Below are 20528 nucleotides of genomic sequence, written 5' to 3'. Positions count from 1 at the left end.
AGACAGAACAAAACAACTGCTAGGACAATATAGGAAGTACATTTTAGGTAGGAGCACAGATACCTGTGTTGATAATCTTTATAAATTTTCAGAATTTAATCAATTCTAATTTGATTTTAAGGCATAATCTGCTTGCATTTAATAATATTTTCATTTTTAGAATACTGCCAATTTAACGTACAATATTTGAAGTTCCGGTTTTCTTCAAATTATTTACATGATAATAAGTCGTGAAATTCATCGCCAGTATCTTGTGTATAACATAGAAGACATTCCATCTAGTACCCTGCTCAGTATGGGCACCATAAGGAGTACCCCCTCCCCCATCCCCCCGAAAAAAACGGTATCTTATTATTCATGGAATCGTTGTATTTATATAGATATAGGAAGATGTGGTGTGCGTGCCAATGAGACAACTATCCATCCAAGTACCAATTTAAAAAATAAACCATTATAGGTTAAAGTACGGCCTTCAACATGGAGCCTTGGCTCACACTGAACAACAAGCTATAAAGGGCCCCAAAATTACTAGTGTAAAACCATTCAAACGGGAAAACCAACGGTCTAATCTATATAAAAAAAAAAGAGAAAAGAGACATATTTTTCGCTCAAAAAATGCAATAACACGTTTTTTTCTTAATTTGTCATCCTTTTTCTACCCTTGCTGTGATCGAAAGGAGCATCAATCATACTGTTAGAGATGTGAAAACATTGGGTGTAGTTTTTGTCTACTGAGACTTGGGATATACATGTATTACAAAAATGAGACCCCTATAACACATAGTAGTCGCCGTTATAAGTAATTCACGACAAATGTACATGTAGGAGTCAATTAATGAAATTATACTTCGGACTTCGATTTTTGTTTTCTTCATCCTTTTTTTTTTGGTTGGTTGTATTTACTACTAGGTATGTAACTCCGCACATATTTCTAAACAAGTTCGGTTTCTCTTTTCAATGTTCGGAAGTAATTTAAAAGTATTAATTGATCTTCGTATTCAAAGGTATGTCTCACCTGATGTGTTTTCTCCGAATTAACTTTTTAAATATTTCGTGTTTATTATTTACCACTCATTGACTGATGTAAGTCATGATCCATAACATCATAGTCTAATGATTATTATAAAGCATGTGAGAAGAAGAACTATAAGTTGAAAATATACAATACATAAAGAAATAAAATGTAATGAGTTTGATTCAAAAATAGATATTAAATCTAATAGGTTAATAAACAGATAAAGGAATTTAAAAACTTAAAAATACAAATCGATGGAAGATTATTTTAAAAAGGTATAACTAACTGTAGTAAATAACCCAAAGGAATCCGATATACTTGCCAATTCGATATTAACAATTTGCATAAGTAATGTATGCAAACTTTGTTTTTTTTTTGCTTTTCAGCAAAGTTTTAATATTCCTTCCCCTACTAAGTCAACACGAATAAGGGTCTTGAATTACTGTTTATTTACGTTTCAATTGTTCTGTGTATATAATTTGTAACATTCTTGAATATAAATTAATGTAAGGACAATTAAAATTCCAACTTTGAACTTTATTACACAATAAAATTAGAAAGCTTTCTTGTACATTGTAAAACTAAAGAGTTAAACCCGCAAGATATTCTTTAATAGGGATACCTACATGTACATTTTGTGGTAGGGTATACAGACGATGTTTGGGTCTCACTTCTTACAAAACATTGACAATTAAATTATACATATATATTCACGCCACTATAATTAGTGTCAAAGCGAACGGTTTATTGGAGTAGATTAATGTTTTGATAATTTTTAAGTAATATAATTTTAGACATATTATAGGTTTTACAGAAAATTAGTATCAGTAAATTATTCAGATTACGTAAACTTAGTTACATGTATGCAAAATTTATAAGGTGATAATTATATATTATATTCATAAATTTCCCTTAAACAAAAATATTTATAACTACAATGTACGATTTAAAAATAAGAAAAAAGCCAATGAAACCTCAATGAAATAAATGCAGCTTCAAGAAATAATATATTATAACTTTCCCAAAGAAATTCAAATTGAGTTGTATACTACACTGAGGTCAAAATAACTGATGAAGCTTAGTTCAGAATAATTTGTTTAGGTAAGGACATACCGAAAAATTAGTTTTCTTCTCTACAAAAAAAAACAAAAAACGAAAAGAATTAAATGTTAAATTCAACAATTGCAGGTCTAAAAAGTCATATAAAATATTCCGTATTCTTCTCATGCTGTTTAAAAGATGTCTTCTAACTAAATCCATTGGATGTTATTTGATTGATACATTATTCGTAGACCAAATGTTTTATGTATTAGTTGTACATGCAATTTACTCTATTTTTTTGGGGTCAAATCGTGACCTTTTACAGTTAACTATGCGAAATGATTTTTTGCCCATTGTTGAAGGCATACAATGATAATATATAGTTTTTTTTACATCCATGTCACTTAGTATTTTGTGCAAATTGTCAATTCGGTAATCTTTTATTTTGTACTATCGTTTAGTAACTACGAGTTATCTTAGACCGGTAATTTGTATTATGTCTTTCTGTTAGATGTTTTTGTGCTTCGTGTCAATCTTACATTGACGGATCCAAGGATGGGGGGGGGGGGGTTCCGGGGGGTTGCCCAATCAATGCATTTGAATGGGGACATATAATTGGAAACCCCCCTTTATCCTTGGTTGGGAACCCCCCTTTTTAAAATGACTGACTGGATCCACCCCTGGATCTGATATGTCAAGTTGAGCCATTTGTTACTGATTTCTTACACAATTCCCATCTGAGCGAACGCAAGCATGTTTACCCAGCTTTATTCTGTATGCGCATGTCCCAAGTTAGAAGCCTGTGACCTAAGAATTAACGTAGATTTATGCCTGTCATGTTTTTTCCACATTTATCTAATAGTTTTAATATAAATAAGACGGTTAGGTTTATTGTTTGAATTTTTTTTAATGTCGCGGTCTTTTATAGCGAACTGTGCAATAAGGATTTTGGTTATTGAAGGCTACACGGTATCTTATAGCTATAGCTGCTTATATATACATGTTATGTGGACTCTGGTGGATAGTTGTATCTTTAGGCTCACACCACATCTTTTTATTTAATTAACATCAAACATGTATTCCAAGATTTATTCATCTGTCTGTGCATTTTTCTCAATTTATACTCTGATTGGTACAGCAGATCTAGATAGATTCGTTTTTGATATCAGCGGGTAAAAACAAAGTATTTTTATTTTCTCTTCCTCCCCTTATGTGTTTATCTGCCCTCACACATTTTAGGGACATTTAATTTATGATTAATCACCGTCAAAGTCCAAATACTTTTTGTTTAGTAGTGATATGCTTGAGAAAAAAATCACAAATTAATACTTCTATCTGAGTGTGTAAGTTTTCATTATATTATTTAACATAGTATTACCTTCCAACCCAATTGTGTTATACCAAGAGGCAGACTATTTTTTTTATTTAGTCTAATTATTATTTTAAAATTTCACAATACAGCTAACAATCTATTTGACATGAAAATGTGATAAGATCAATAAAATTCCTGGTTAATTGACACATTGTCTAATTCTATATACATGTATGTCCATTGACAAATACATGTATACATAGCCATTTAGTCACGGTGGCATAGCAAGATATGTTTGTATTCCAACAAATCAGAAATTAGTACTTTTAATGACTGTAATGTAGTACATGTACATGATTTAAACTTCTATGACATACAAACTATGAAATAATGTTTACGCAATAGAGTAATACTACAATTATATAATATAATAGGATTGATAATACATGTTGATATTTCTATTGTGATAAAACATGATTGGATCACGAATCGACTACACATTTAACAAAATAGTTGAGGTCATTTATTGACGGTCTTAAAAATCGTGACCCTGTACGGACTAAGGTAGTCATTGTGGTACTTTCGATATTACGATCCTTCTTAATGAAATATTTTAGAGATTAGTAAATATGTGTGTCAGACTATTTATCGGTATGAATGGAAAGATATACATGTATATAGGGTGTAAATGACCCCCAAAAAATAACAGATCAAACTACTATAAGTTGTCTAAATAGTATTTCACAAGGAATATGTTAGATAATAGTCCTAAATGATAGAAACTACCATAGATATGCAATCATCACCGATGCTCTTCAAAACAGTACGCTTTGCACAGGGAGAAGGAAATATGAAGGGGTTAAACTAAAAAAAAGACCATTACAGTTGTTGATATTTTAATCCGAGGCGGTATAACGGGAGAGGAGTGGGGATAGAGAGCGCACACTGCTCCGTCAATTATCGGAATGTTTATAATGTTTTGAACAAAATTATACTACGCACCAATCCCTTGTACCCTGGTTCCGCCGCTCCTGACGAATCGGCCATTTTAATCTAAATTAATACAATAGCAAATGACACATAGAAGAAAGAAAGAAAACAGTTCAGAAAAATAACTTTGTGCTTTACTTAAGACAACCAAAATGCAGGAATATGCAATACCATAAGATATGTCTGCCTACCCTGCCAAAGCACATGAGATCATCCCAGTTTTTGGTGGGGTTCGTGTTGCTTAGTCTTTAGTTTTCTATGTTGTGTCTTTTGTACTGTTTAGTCAGTTTGTCGGTTTTTTTACTTTTTAGCCATAGCGTTGTAAGTTTATATTCGAGCTATGAGTTTGAAAGTTCCTCAGGTATATTTGGCCTCTCTTTAAAACATGTCCATTTTTACAGAAAGTCAGCCCTAAGTACAAATAATAGATTTCAATTAAACGCAACTTTCACACAACAACGTTATGAAAATGAATGTTTGCTCACCTTCTTTTTTTAAATTTCATTTATTTATATGTCATTCACAACCTGACAGTGTTATTTATTCAACCTTAGTGCGTAGTGTTCTGTCGAGAAAAAAGCACCGACAAATTTTATAGTTTGAATTTATTTGTTTAACATGTTGTTTTTTTCTTTTTCTTTTGTCCATTTATTACGATCACATTATTTTGGTAAATTTTCAAATTTGATCAGAATCCGACATAAAAAACTAATTAAAATGGGTAAATATTGAAAATCAACAGCGACAAAAAAGAAAAGCAACACAACAAGGTTTCGAGGAGAACTTGTTTTGTGCTTAATATCAATTAGATGAGTTAGACCAAGGAGATAACCTCCTTGGATAGACCTTCATAACCGATATTTAACAGTTTATATTTCTGTTTAGTTGTACCGTATACCCGGTTTTGTTGGGATAAGTTTTAGCACTAAAAAAACAGGTTAACCCTGCCTTATTTTTAAGTGCCCGTCTGAAACCAGAATCCTGTAATGTATGGGCCTTATTAAAAAATGAAAAAGACAGACAGACAAACAGACAATCAATAGTACATATATATGACATCGAAAACTAAAGAATAAACAACATGAACTGCACCAAAACTAAGGGTGATTTCAGGTTCCCCGGAAGGGTAAACAGATTCTGCTCCTTGTTCATTCAAAAACATTGATTGATTTTTTTATTGGTGCTTAACGCCACTTTCAACACTATTGGTTTTTTTTCTGGTGGTAAGCTTTTATCAATTGGGAAAGCCGAAGTGCCCGGTGAAAATTACCGACCTTCTGTAGGGAAATTGCGATTGGAGTCGAACACACCTATCACGCGCCAAATTCGAACACACGATTTCAGTGTTGACAGGCTAGTGACTACTTAGACTACTCAGCCATAAAACCCCTCTGTAAAGATTGGGTTAACGATATAAGAAAACAACTCGTATATACCTCTTATTCAATTGATTGACTTGAATATTTGCATATTAATTATTCAAATACGTCGATGACAACAAACCATTTATAGACTGCCTGCTGAATAGTAACCTTGTAACATCGTACTATTATAATTTGTTTTGAACTTATCTAATTCGTATTCTGGACTGTTTATCTACCGGTCTCTGTGAACGTCAGTCCCACCCTTATTTACATAAGGAATATAAGTACACGTGAATCTAATTCTTAGAACTTTCTGCGTAAAACCCAGTCAATGACCCTCAATAGAAGCTCTTTATAAGGAAACCACCTTCGTCATTAAGGTTTAATATAATATTTTCTTTATTTTTTAAAAACAAAATGACCCCAAAAAAGGTCGATCAATCGTCAGCTACTGAACCATGAATAAACACGCACTGGTAAAGTTTTTAAATAAACCCAGGACACCATGACATCCATCCTCTTCCTGAATCAAAATTTTATCTGTATTTAATGTGTGACTATTAGTATAATGTTATGTTAGTAAAAAATAGTCTGTAGAAATATAAAAAAAACAACATCTCTCCCATCGGGTTTGTAATTCAGTTGCCCATCCAGAGACAAGAGCTTGTAATCCATATATATACATTGATTGCTGAGTGCTCAATAATTTGTTTTTGTTAATTGGTGTGATTGACATCAGGGTGGTAGATGTTTTTAATTGTTTTGTATTTATTTATAATTCCGTGGCCTTATTAAGTTAATTACCGTATATATCTGCTTATTCTTGAAAATTTGCAAAAGACACAATAGTCATAACGAAAGATACCAGGGATTTTTAACTAAAGCAAAGCAATTTTTAAAGAGCCAAGACGTAATACTAGCGATTTTAAACTTGACATTTAACAAGCTGAACTTTGAACTAATGTTGATTAGTGATACCCATGCTTCAAATATTCGATAAAACAAAAAGAAAGTTGATGAGAGATGGCACATGTATAATAGAAGAGGGACGAAAGATACCAGAGGTACAGTCAAACTCATAAATCTAAAACAAACTGACAAACAACACCATGGCTAAAAATGGCTAGAAAGCTCGACTAAAAAGACAACAAGACATGTAGCACATGTAATATAGGAAGCTCGACTAAAAAGACCACTCAGCCATCGAGGCCACTCTGTAAATATTGGGTTAACAATGTAAGAACACAATTCATCGTAACTATAAACCTCTTATTGCACTGCTTGATTTGAATATTTCAGAGGTCAACAAAACATTTGAATACTGCATGCTGAACAGGAACTTAAAAGTAACATATTGTAACATTGTTACATTATAATTTGATTTGAACTTATCTAATTCGTTTTCTGGAATGTTTTTTTCTACCGATTTCTGTGACCGTCAGTTCCACCCTTATTTACATAATTATTATAAGTACAGTTGTATCTCATTCTTAAAAGTTAGTGCGTTAGTTCAGGTGAACAACCTTCGGTAGAAGCTCTTTAGAGGAAACACATCAGTCTCAGTCACATGAAGTTATCTCACTTGAAATAAACAATTAATGATAACAATATTCATAAAGTACCCTGCTGAAAAAGATATTATACGATTAGTGTATCTCAATTTCATTTGATTACATTTTAATCATACTTAGTAAAGTACTTTTTTTCTAAATAGCTCACCTGAATTCATTTTTCTTCTTATTTTTTATTTTTTATTATTATTAATAATACTGGGCGTATACCGTAAACAATCTTTCTAACAAAAAGGCATTTTATTTTATTTTCTTTGATTTTTTGTTCGAAAAAGATCGTGATGACACAAAAACAGTCCAAGGTCGACAAACGTCTCATGGCGAAGCAAGGATAATCACGTACTTGTTAATATAATGATAAATAAACTCAGAACAGCATGACTATCATCATCTTTCTGAATCAAAGTTTAATCTGAATTTAATGTACTACTATCATACCTAAAGGCAGCAGTAGTATACCGCTGTTCAAAACTCATAAATATATTAAGAAAAAACAAATCCGGGTTACAAACTATAACCCAGGGAAACGCATCAACTATAAGGGATTAACAACAAAACAAACAGACACACTGAAGTAAAAAAAAAAAAAAACGACAATGCAAAACACACAGAGACGAATTTGGTACAAGTGTTTCATCATTTGGTTAGAGATTTTCCGTTTTGAATTTTCCTCGGGGTTCAAGTCAGTCGCGTGTGACTGTATTGGCCATTTGCAATTATGATTGAATATTTTATTGTAAATCGCAGTGATGTTTTCATCTGATTTTGGATATTGTTATAAATCATCCGTCACATTTATTACCATATACTAGTGCCAGGATTTAAACATAACAAATAAAAAGCGTGTAAATGTAAAATCAATGATAGTTTATGCAACTGTCATACAAGTGAGTGATTAGCTAGCTACAATGTACATGTATAACAAAGGTGTAATCCACCACTTTCTACATAAGAACATGCGTTTTACAAGTCAGGAGTATGACTGTTGTTATCCATAGATTTGATCTGTTAGAGCTTTTGATCTTGCCATTTGATTAGGGAATTTTTGTTATTTTATATTTTTCACTGCATCGATATCTTTATAACTACGCATTGACTTGCTGTTTTTATAAATAAACTATCATCCGAAGTTTATTACTAGACATTCAAGACTTTGCTCATTCTCATTTCATATGAAACCATAATGATTTCAAAATAATATTTCTTTTATTCATTTTGAAACAAAAAGACACGGTGACCAAAGTGGAATATTACTCTCCATTTTAGACAAATAAGTTTAAATAGTAACAATTATACAACCCTCTGTAAAGACCACTTGTAGTTTTAGATAAACTTTTTTTTATCTGAGATTAATTAAGGGAACATTTTGCAATTTCAGAACTATATATAAAACAAAAGAACAGCTAAGAAATCGGAGGTGATATTCATATAGTTGTTTCTGTATTAAACTGTGTCTTTGATGGGGTAATAATAGACGAGTGGTTTTCATATAAAAAAGTAAAAACACAAAAATATTGAACTTCGAGGAAAAAAAGGAAAGTCCAAATTCAAAAGGCAAAAATCAAGACTCCAAACACATCAAACGAATGGATAACAACTGTCATATTCCTGACTTGTTACAGGTATTTTCTAATGTAGTAAATGGTGGATTAAACCTGGTTTTATAGCTAGCTAAACCTCTCACTTGTACGACAGACGCATCAAATTCCATTACATTGTCAACGATGCCATGAGCATGTCACCACTGCTTGTTGGTTCGGGTTCTACACGAGGCAGGTGCATTCGACTTCTTTCTTAATTTGCTTTGATTGTTTTCCTACCGAAGGTCGTTGGTTCTACCAGGGTACTCTGGTGTCCTCCACCAATAAAATAAGTCACCATGAAATAATCAGCAGTGCTGAAAGTGACGTTAAATACCAATCAGTCAAATAGGCATTGTATCTAATTGCTATTTTTTTCTTTGTAGAATACATTAATATATACATAACAGAGGGAGGAAGAACTAAACGATCTACAGACGACACATTCCATCCAGTCACATACGACCTTGATGTGCCATTGTCAAAGTCGCATCTTTACTTACATTTGACCCGGAATGACAACATTAGAACGTCGGTACCAACATTTAGCCTTAAAGGCAACTCGGTGACATATCACAACTTAGAAGACAGCATTGTACGTACAAGTCTGGCTTTTATTGTATCGGTATTGTCCCATTTTTGCCCACTTAATATAAAAATTTAAAAGTACATTGTGTAGTGGTACGTTTAAATCAATTTGATAATAGATTTAAGCAAACGATATTTAACGCTAAATTGTATATGGTTTTCAAAGATTAGTAAAATAAACTTTGATGTTTTGTTTTATCGCTATTTTACGAAATTGTCCTTTGATCTTACTGACTGATAATTTCCTTTCCCAGCACAATATAGTTATATGAAAAAATCATTGATATAAACTTACGGCGCACGTGCTGTTGTCATCAATATCAACGACGTGGTCATAGGTAAAATAATGATAAACAGATTAACTTCGATTATCTCAACTTCAATTCTGTCTGTCAATTTCATTGTAGATTACTGCCAAGGTAAGCAATGTTACAAGGGAAGAACATTATTTGAGAGGATCAGAAGCCACGAGTTAATCAGACATGCAATAAGCTTTGATGCTACATTTTTATTTTTGCATTGTTTGGTTGACTCAATACCAGAAATTGTTTTAACACCCCGTTCAGATAATAGTTATGCAACTCTCTTTGTTTTACTGTATGACAATGTTCCATTTTATGTAAACTAAAAATCTTAATATTTTTTTCTCATGCTGAGGTGAAAAATATTTGTTTAAATTTTAATTTGACATGTCTCCGCATTTGAAAATCTTTCACTATTTGCAGGAATCCGTTTTCTACCAAGACGTAGTGCATGGTGCAGTGTTTGTTTACCAATATGATAAGTTAAAAGAAACGCACATGGTAAGGTTAATGTATTATTGTATAAAAACGCATATCCTTATAAGGCATGATGAAACCAACTATCTAATTCGCATGTTGAGCAGGATATCACATAAGCAACACGACGGGTGCCACATGTGGAACATGATCTGCTTACCCTTCTGGAGCACCTGATATCACCCTAGTTTTGGTGGGGTTCGTGTTGTTTATTCTTTAGTTTCTATGTTGTGTCATGTGTACTATTGTTTGTCTGTTTGTCTTTTTCATTTTTACCCATGACATTGTCAGTTTTCTTTCGATTAATGAGTTTGACTGTCCCTTTGGTATCTTTTTTCCCTCTTTTAAAACTGTTCAATCATTACATATTTCATAGGATAACATGAATTTATATAATACTTCTATTATTTGTGATTTCTTTAAAAAATGTTTAAATTTATCTGATAACGCGTGGACTAATTATGCACCCTGTAAACTTATATGCAAATGCAATTAAATATATTTTCGTATTCTTATACATATTCTTTTGCTAATAAATAACTCATATGATTTGTATCATATGGAGCTAATTAAAAAAAGCTATCGTATAATAAACATGAAATAGACAAAATATAGCTAAGCGTGAACTAATTGGCCATAAAGGAATTCCTAACAGATTTAAAGTCACGGAACGTGCAATATCTCATAATTCATTTATTTTTTATTCAAATTATAATCCAAAACTAAACAAGTTGATAAAATCAGTACTCCGACTTCTAGTCTTTATAACAAAGGTAAACTATGTACTTTTATAAGCAAATTATTACTCAGTGACGCAAAAACATGTTTTAAAATTTGTTTTGAAATATTTTCATCATTTTTATTTTTCTATTTGTACAGTTTGGAACTTTCAACATAGGTAGCGATGAATATATCGTCCAGACTACCAAAAATAAGACGTACACAAAACTGCAGTCTGGGTTTAATCAGTTCGAAATTAGGAAGGAAAAAATCACTGAAATTGATTTCAACGACTATCTAGGAAAAGGTGAGACACATTCTTTGTAAAGAGATAATTCCTAACAAAGCGATAACGGGTAGATACACAAGAAACAACGTACTTTCAGACAAAAGACAACTCAAATTTACCGAGAAAAGAGTATAAACTAACAAAACAGACACACTCAGTCTACACAACAATCAAAACAGTTAAAGCACGACTCCTACCTAAAAACTTTCAATCGTGCACTCAATGCACAAATCAATGATAGTGAAACAAGATTTGTAACAAAGCATAAACATTATGCAGATGGTGATAAGGTGAATGTTATGAATAATTAACTGAGTTTGTAACAAATATTGAACTATTGTTTGTCTGTTCGTTTTTTTTTTCTTGAAATATTATTGGCTAAATTTCAAAAATAAATAATTACTATATTAAAACCGAAGTATCTATAAACAAAAAGATGTGCGTGCCGATGAGAGAAATCTTTAACCAAGTTACAATGTATAAAACGTTACAATTGTAGGTCAAAGTATGACCTTCAACAGGAGCCTTGAGTCAATTAAAACGAAACTTTACGACAAAATAGATGATTTCAGCTTTCCAATTGTGAACGTTTCATTTCTAGGTTACAACATTCCAACAGCTCCTGTATCCGGGGTATACATCTCCGAATTGATACGATATTCCCTTGCTTGCATTTTCTATCATAATTGTCTTGATAGAGGGTTGCAGCTGACAAGGAAGCTTTTAAACCAAGAGTTCCAAATTGTGAAGTTCAAATCATCTCTTCGTAGATTGTACGGACGCCATCACGAGTTGGTTGACCGTTATGGAATAACCGTTTCACAAATGATATCGGATATGTTCCTTACGTCGTAACTACAATCCCCTTCCCTTTCATGAATGTGACATACCGAATAAGACTATTTACCGGATTTGTTATAACATAAGCAACACGACGGATGCCACATGTGGAGCAGGATCTGCTAAACCTTCCGGAGCACCTGAGATCACCCCTATTTTTTGGTGGTGTTCGTGTTGCTTATTCTTTTGTTTTCTATGTTGTTGCATTGTTTGTCTGTTAGTTTTCTTTCTTTTTTAGCTAGACGTTCACAGCTTATTTTAGATTTATGGTTTTGTCTGTCGCTCTGGTATCTTTCGACCCTCTTTTAAGACGAACTGCAAGCTATAAGAACCCCAAAATGACAAGTGTGAAGCAATTCAAACAGAAAAACACCTGTCTCATCTATATACAAAGTACGGAACGAAAACCAACTGTGAAATATACCATCTATTTCAAATAGTGTTCACGTATCCCAAGTAATAATTTGTTCTCTTATAAAACAAATATAACGATATGATTTTATTCGTAGCTTATACAACAAAGCAACCTTCTAACAGACCTCACAGACAGAAAAGGGCTACTGGATTACAACAGTTAGAGTTACTGATAGTGGTAGATTATGCTGTATATAAATAGTAAGTTAGTTTATATGTTATAGACAAAGACGCTAAACTGATATTTGCGACAAACTTTTGGGTTGTAAGTTGTTATAATAGCAATCTAACCATTGGCGGAACCAGGGGGCGGGGGTGTGATCCTACCATTTTTTTATTATATTTTATTTCAGTTATGTGAATGTTTTGTTATGTTCTTGTGGTTGAAACTTATTTTAAAAAAATGACTGAATCTGAACCTCTACCACCCCTCTATATTTGTTTGTTTACAGTTGGTATGACCAAAGTACACAGACATCTGCATCACAAAAAGAAACGGAAGCGCTAACATCAGTGAGGCAGTACTATGCTTTTATCTGTACTGGTGTGAGTATTACATAGATACAGTATAAAGTGTTCATACTTATATATAAACTTATATAATTAACCTATAAATTGGTTCATGCTAAACGATATATATACCCGACAAATAATGATTCTAAAGGAGACGGTTGACGAGTTTGTTTGTAAAATAAAATCAGAAATGGAAAAACTGACTCTCTAGTAGTGTTGGATACTGAAAACCCGGGTAAACGCACCTTTTAAGATTTATAGCATTTGTAAATAGATATGTAGAACTTTAATCTACGGTTGTTTTCAAATGAGCTCGTGAGTTATTCTTAAACCGTTGTCAAAGATTTTGAACATAATGACTATTTATACTTTCAATTATAAAATGACTTTTATGTTTTGTTGTAATGTACGTATATGGTGTACATTTTATTACAGATGGATGGCATGTACAAGAATATACAAACCTCGTCGTACACCATCGATGTTGTGTATGCTGGTATAGTTATTGCCCAGGTATGTGTCACTTATCTAAGAGTTGGGGAGGATCGTTGTTATAGAAAGATCGAAAGGGTAAAATGATTAACAATAATACCGAACTGTAGGGTATCTATACTTATAAAGAAAGAGATCAATTTTATTGAGTCGTAACCCCTCTGGTACCCTACAAAGTCGTATGAATGTAGCATATTGTACATTTTTGTTTATGAAACATTCTTTTATCCGCAGCATACGCCTTTTTTAAGGAAAATATTAAAATTTCGGAGATCGTTATCAAACCATACGCTACAGGGCATGCTTAATTGACGTACAGCCCGCGAAATGTAAAAACTCTTTATTTCAGCACCAAATTTTTTCTCAATTCTTTTTTTTCGGTATTCTTGATTGTTTGGCTCATAACTGTTTTTCTGCAGTGTTGGCCTATTATTCCATTTTAAAGAAACCCGATTCGGACTTTCATTCAATATTCATATAAAGATTCTTTCATTGATACCACATGTACCAGTGGATAATTGGATTATCTAATATAGATAGTTTAACTATCAATTTTAAAGTCCGAGCCTTGGCGAGAACTTTAAAATATATAATTTAATTATCTAGATTCGAGAAATCCTATAATGCACGAGTAACTATGTAAAAATCTGTATCTTTAATGATTAAAACATAAATTCTTTAAACCCCTTTCGAGTTCCATTTCCATTTCACGAAGTTAAGCATTTTTTTAATCATCCAGTTAGCTATAACGATTGTGACCCTTAATATTATACAATGCTCTTTTGAGATCACCGTCAATCCCATGTTGATTACATTTTTGTATATAATAGGTTCAGAAAGGGATAAATTTTTTATAGAATTAGAGAAACATGTTTATACATTTTTACATTTGTATACATATTTATATATATTAGTATACCTTTTTGCAGACACCATCAGATGCTTCATGGACAGAAACAATAAAAATCACATCAGTTACACCGAATGTAGTAGATTCATCAACTGCTCTCCAACTGTTCCAAACATGGAATCGTAACCCACCATTCAGTCTACCCGGCCATGATCATGCTATGTTGTTTACGAGGTCAGTCATTTTTAACTTATATTGTTTTGTAATATCGAGTTGGTGTCAGATTGAAAAGTACATCTCCCTCTTACATATATTATGTAATATGATGTTTTGTTATTGTCCATTGGTTTTTCTCTTTGAAAAGATTAACAGTTAGTCTATTTTGAGCCTGTTATCACGAATTGGTTGATCCATACGATGTGTCTTTGACCTAACTAGCTAAGGACATTTTTACCACCTGTTCGATTGTGGTTTGTGATTACGTCGTCTTATCTGTTAATTACCAAACGTGACTTGTTCCCGATTGTGACTGTTTTGCTGAGTGTGATTTCGTATTGCTATAAGACGTGTTATGGTACTTGTCTATCCCAAATTCATGTATTTAGTTTTGATGTTATTTTTGTAATTCTCATCGGATTATTAATGTTATATTTACCATGGCCGTAAAAGAGGGATGTTTGGCATGCCACTAATCAAGTTTAGCTCACCATTTGTTTCTTTAAAAAATGTCCTATACCAAGTCAGGAATTTGGTCATTGCTATACATGTTATAATATTGTTCGTTTCTGTGTGTGTTACATTTTAACATTGTGCTTCTGTTGTGTCGTTTGTTTCCTCTTATATTTGAGTGTGAATTCACATTATTATAAAACGTGTCACGGTACTTTTCTATCCCAAATTCATGTATTTAGTTTTTATGTTATATTTGTTATTCTCATCGGATTTTGTCTATACTTAGTTCGTTTCTGTGTGTGTTATATTTTAATGTTGTGTCGTCATTCATTGTATTTAATGCGTTTCCCTCGGTTTTGGTTTTGACCCGGATTTGGTTTTTTTTCTATCGATTTATGAGTTTTGAACACCGGTATACTACTGTAGCCTTTATTTATAGCTTTCTGTTCGTTGTGAGCCAATGTTTCGAGTTGAAGACCGTACTTTTGCCTTTTAAAGTTGACTTTTACAAAGATTTACTTGGATGGAGGGTTGTCTCATCACCACTTATACCACATCTTCTTATATATAATTATTGTATTTAATTTACAGGTATGATTTAATGGCTGATGGATCAACCGGGAATGCAGGTAAACATTAAATAATTATTACGTACACTCTGTTTATACCAACAAGTAAAAAGGTTTCTTGTGTACCACTGTTATAACCCACGACACGAACATTTAATTATCTTATATGAATTCACCTTGTTAAGTATTCCCGATTTTGGTCGGTTGAAAGCCATTGCATTTTCTATATACTCCGCGTATATGTATTTTTGTCATATGGATATTGTTCATTATCCACACCACTTATGTACATAGTCAGATATCTTTTCAACCCTTTCTGTCTTGATTATATTAGAAAACGAATATATACGGATACGTACGCTTGATTACGATGCATAATATCAAATGCTGCTGTTTTGTTCAACATGTCTTACAACATGCCAAGAAGGTTTTTTTTCGAAAAATAAAGTATACAGTAATTTGTCTCAAATGGAAAATCTCAGAATTATGGCACATATCCTGAACATAATAAATGTGTCCCAAATTGCCTTTATTAGAAGAAACTGATTTAATTTTACATTTTACATATTTTATTTTACAGGACTTGCATATGTAGGTGGTGTTTGTACTAGCAGTAGTCAATCTATTGTAGAAGATAAATTCAACTTTGTTATCATATCAGTGGCAGCACACGAATTGGGACATTGGTAATTTATACTAGTTTAACTGTTAAATATTCGAAAAAGTCTTTACGTGTTTTTATTATAATCTAGGCAAAATAAAGACGTAAAATACAAAGGGGTTAATCAGACTCATAAGTATAAAATAAATTGACGATGCCATTGTAAATAGAACGAAACACAAACAACAGACAAACAACAAAACACACACCACAATATAGATAACTTAAGATTGAGGAACATTATCCAATAAAAAAGAACCCGGTGAGATCTAAGGTGCATCGAAAGTCTAAGACATTGTATTATATATATGATAACTCCACAATTGTTCGGTCGTCAATTTAAAAGTACTAGTGTGTAAATATAACATTTCTCTATCCTGGTATCTATGATGAGTTTTTAATGATGTGAATTTATTTTTTGGGGAATCGCTTTACCACAAAAGAATTCTAGATGTGTATTTTTATGTGTTACAGTTTAAGTGCATCACATGACGGCGAAGGCAATGGATGTAGTGGTAGTGATTCCTATATCATGGCGTCTAGTGTCAGTCCCCAAACCGACCCATCTACCGCTACACATCCATGGATATTTTCAACATGTTCGACTACATATTTTACGAATTACATTAATTCATTGGATTCGTAAGTAACTATTTGTAATTTTAAAAATCATTTCAAATGTACTTGCATATTGTACCATCATGTCAGCTTTTTGTATGACTCAATTTAAACTGCAGATTAAAATAAAAAATAACGTTAAATATTATATGAACTGTGTTGGATTGAAATCTACCCTATGCAAGTGCTCATATACATAAACATGTACACGACTCCCTGATTTTGGAGCATTATATTATTTATCATATTGCTATAACCAACACTCGAAAAGACTTTTTTCCCAATATGATAATTTTAAGTTGGTTGATGAAGAATGTGGTTTTCTCTTATGTATAAATCTGTTGACGCACACCGATAAAAAATTGCATCAACCCCCTTTTAGTCAAACTGTGATACTATTACTTTTGAATTCAATGCCTACAATGAATAAGAATGTGTATATATTACAGAGTGGGGAATAATTGTATGAAGACATTAAGTGCAGGATTTGACCCTACAGGACTAACACCTTATGACCAACAACTAGCAGGACAAGTATTTTCAGCAGATGAACAGTGTGTGCAGATACGTGGAACGGGATCATTTTTCTGCAATGTAGGTTAAAACGATATGTGATTAATCTCTTTATTATACTCCGACCATGCATCTTTTCGAGATCATTAGTTTTGTTCTCAAACATTAGTTTTTCCAAACTTTATTCTAAAAACAAAAACTTTTTTCTGTAAACATTATTTTGAAATTGAATGCTGTACGTCTTAATTTTCCACCTTATTTCCAAGGACAACATTGACAACTTAGTACTTTGTCACATACCATCTAAAACATTTAAAGACAGAGAATCTATCAATCGATTGAAAACAATAACCTCCCTCCAAAAAAAGATTAATTGTCGATACTGCATAAATGAGTTATACAGCAAATGATGAGACCACAAACCGAAAGACCCAACCTAACAAAAAACCACAAGACAGCAATGTTTTTAATAACAAACTTTATACAAATGTATATGCATGAGCAAGTAAAACTCAACAAACTTAAAGTTGTAGATAACAAAAGTTGTGAATGAAATAGACAATCAAAGGACTGACATCAACACTAAATCATATACAGAACAAGACATTAACCTTAGGATACCATGCTGGATCAAACAAATATCTGACAACCCAAGAAAATACAACTTTTAAATTTAAACTAAAATTATTTTTTTTTAAGAAATTTGAAAAATAGAAATCTATAAATTTGAAAAAGAATAACGTTGATAATGGAAATGGAAAATATGTCAAAGAAAAAACAACTCAATCGAAGAGAAAATAACAGCCGACGTCCACCGATATGTCTTCAACGCAGCGAGGTGGTCCTCAGCTGGTCCCTAGATAAATTTGTGTAAAGGTATGTTAATAATGTTCAGAACACGCTATGTTCTACTTAAAAATTGATTTGGGTAATTTGTATGTTATTGTTAATGTTACAAAGTTTGAATTAAACAGGATTTAAAAAAACTATTTTCAGGATCGATATGATGGTGACTTTTCTACTATTTGTACTATTTTATGGTGTGCTGATCCATCTGGAAACGGGTTCTGTAATGGTAACATAGGAGGGGATGGAACACTTTGTGGTGACAAAAAGGTACGTAATAATTAAATACTAAAAATACTCCCGAGTGTTCCCTAGAAATGACCTACTCTGACATTGTAGGTATGACAACCACATGTGTCAAATACATTTTTACGTAAGTGACAAAAATCTTGAGTTGTACAATTGGGACTTAACTTAATTGGCGAAATAAGAGATAAATATGTCAACCTTCAATCAAAGCACACATTGGAGCAGAGCTCAAAGCCCATCTGTAGAACGTTTTAACTAAAGGAAACTTTTCACAATTAGTTAAATTTTAATAGAGAGGTGAAAGGAAAACACTCTCTGGATGTTGCCCATTTAGTTTACAGAAGTCAAACAAATAACTGTCGGTTGATTTACAGAAATCGTTTGAAATAACAAACATTTTGATATTTTTTTTTCATTTTTATAATTTTAACGATTTCAACATTTCTACGCTAGATGCACATTCGACACTTACTGTCTCTTCTGGGATGCTTACGACAAAATATATAAAATTCAAAACCTAATTCAAACTTAAATTTAATTTCCTTGTGACCTTCCTTTTTGTTAAATAGATATGCAATTGTTTATAAATGTGTAAAGTTATTACATACCAGGTGGGTATTAACTCATGATTTTTGTACAGTCCCATTTTATCCTATCTTAATTGAAATCGACTACTGTTACATAAATATTGAAATAAATATAAAGCGACGACCTTTAATGTTGTATTTGCATTAAATTTTTCATAATGTTACAATATATATTTAATGTGTTGTTACGAAAGCATGTATACCCATATGGTTAACGTTTATATCAAAAACTTATCTTACTGTTTATAAATCAAATGAAAAGAAAACTAGCATTTATATTTCTAAATATTTTTATTTTAATTTGTCTGTTGTTATTAAAATTTAAGGTTATGTGCTAAGCAAATAGAACAACGCCTGTCATTAAACACTATTCACACAAGCCCTTCTTTGTACAGTCATGTGAAATACTACATGTAACATTTAAAACCTTAAGATACATCTTTTAACTAAGTACGTGATGAATATTGTGAAAGAGAACAGGATAAAAAAAATTCTACATAAGAGGGATGCAAAATATATTAAAAATACTAGACGTTACGTTCTGTGAAACAAAAGATTATCAGTGAAGATTGAATGAAAAAAGTTTAGAAGACCAAATAAAGCATGAAGTTGAAGAGCATTACTTATAAATCATTTAGAACCAACATTCCGAAATGTTTTGCCAAAAACAGCTTAGCTTATATTGATTCCTGGGGTTGTAATGTAAAACTTTGTAAATATTTACATCATTTCGACTTTGTAGAATCTAAAGGTTTATTGGTAATTTCATTATTTGTGCAACAAACTGAAAATAACGTAACCTCATTGGCTGAATTTCTATTGTTTATCACGTTTAAAACCAATTACAACGTTTTGGTGTACACTTCTGAAAATATTACTCATAATGCATTAGATTCTGAAACGGTAAAGTATCGGACGAGTATGCTTGACTAACACATTGTCCAGAGCCTTTCAGAAAAAGATTACGCAATTTCCTCTGTTCCGTTAGTAGTTTGTATGTTTATATATTATATATATGTAACAAGGAATTCTACTTTCTCAAAAGTTGCTAAGACAGGGCTATGAATCAATCAAATAAAAGTCATCACTCAAGAAATGTTAAGGTCGCCATCATGAGCTGCTTGGCCATTATGACAAAAGTGTGTCAGAAATCATATTTTGATATTCTTCCTCAGACATAATTACCTTCCATCGTTACCAATCTGAAAACAAAGAAATAACACGACGGGTACGGTATACGGTGCAGGAAATGCTTACCCTTAGGGAGCACCTGATTTCACTCCCTTTTTTTAGTGGAGTGCGTGTTGTTTTTTAATTAGGTCTTTCCACTTTTCTGTGGAAAGACCTATTGTTTTTCTTCTGATTATTTTTTTTTTCTTCCGCCTAATTTTGTTCTTGCGATAAACATTTGTTTCGCAATATGTCGCTTAGATATTTTGTATATGATATCGAACA

At 32.2% G+C, this 20528-nt stretch overlaps 2 protein-coding genes across 2 annotated transcripts in view; both read left to right on the top strand.

The window, feature by feature from the left end:
• The window catches only part of LOC134695529 (mucin-2-like), a 136186-nt gene that overhangs the window by 89779 nt on the left and 25879 nt on the right, over positions 1-20528 (top strand). The window lies entirely within an intron of this gene.
• The window catches only part of LOC134695267 (mucin-2-like), a 41287-nt gene that overhangs the window by 461 nt on the left and 20298 nt on the right, over positions 1-20528 (top strand). Inside the window, exons 2-13 of the mRNA XM_063556486.1 lie at positions 9260-9468; positions 10187-10264; positions 11120-11267; positions 12599-12704; positions 12956-13049; positions 13452-13529; positions 14438-14592; positions 15622-15659; positions 16180-16285; positions 16735-16902; positions 17328-17472; positions 18388-18507. Coding sequence (XP_063412556.1) covers positions 9260-9468; positions 10187-10264; positions 11120-11267; positions 12599-12704; positions 12956-13049; positions 13452-13529; positions 14438-14592; positions 15622-15659; positions 16180-16285; positions 16735-16902; positions 17328-17472; positions 18388-18507 — 1445 coding nt within the window. The remainder of the gene's footprint in view (positions 1-9259; positions 9469-10186; positions 10265-11119; positions 11268-12598; positions 12705-12955; positions 13050-13451; positions 13530-14437; positions 14593-15621; positions 15660-16179; positions 16286-16734; positions 16903-17327; positions 17473-18387; positions 18508-20528) is intronic.

Source organism: Mytilus trossulus, chromosome 13, assembly GCF_036588685.1.
Source record: "Mytilus trossulus isolate FHL-02 chromosome 13, PNRI_Mtr1.1.1.hap1, whole genome shotgun sequence".
In the NCBI taxonomy this organism is placed as follows: Eukaryota; Metazoa; Mollusca; class Bivalvia; order Mytilida; family Mytilidae; genus Mytilus; species Mytilus trossulus.
This window is presented reverse-complemented; position numbering and strand designations above follow the sequence as displayed.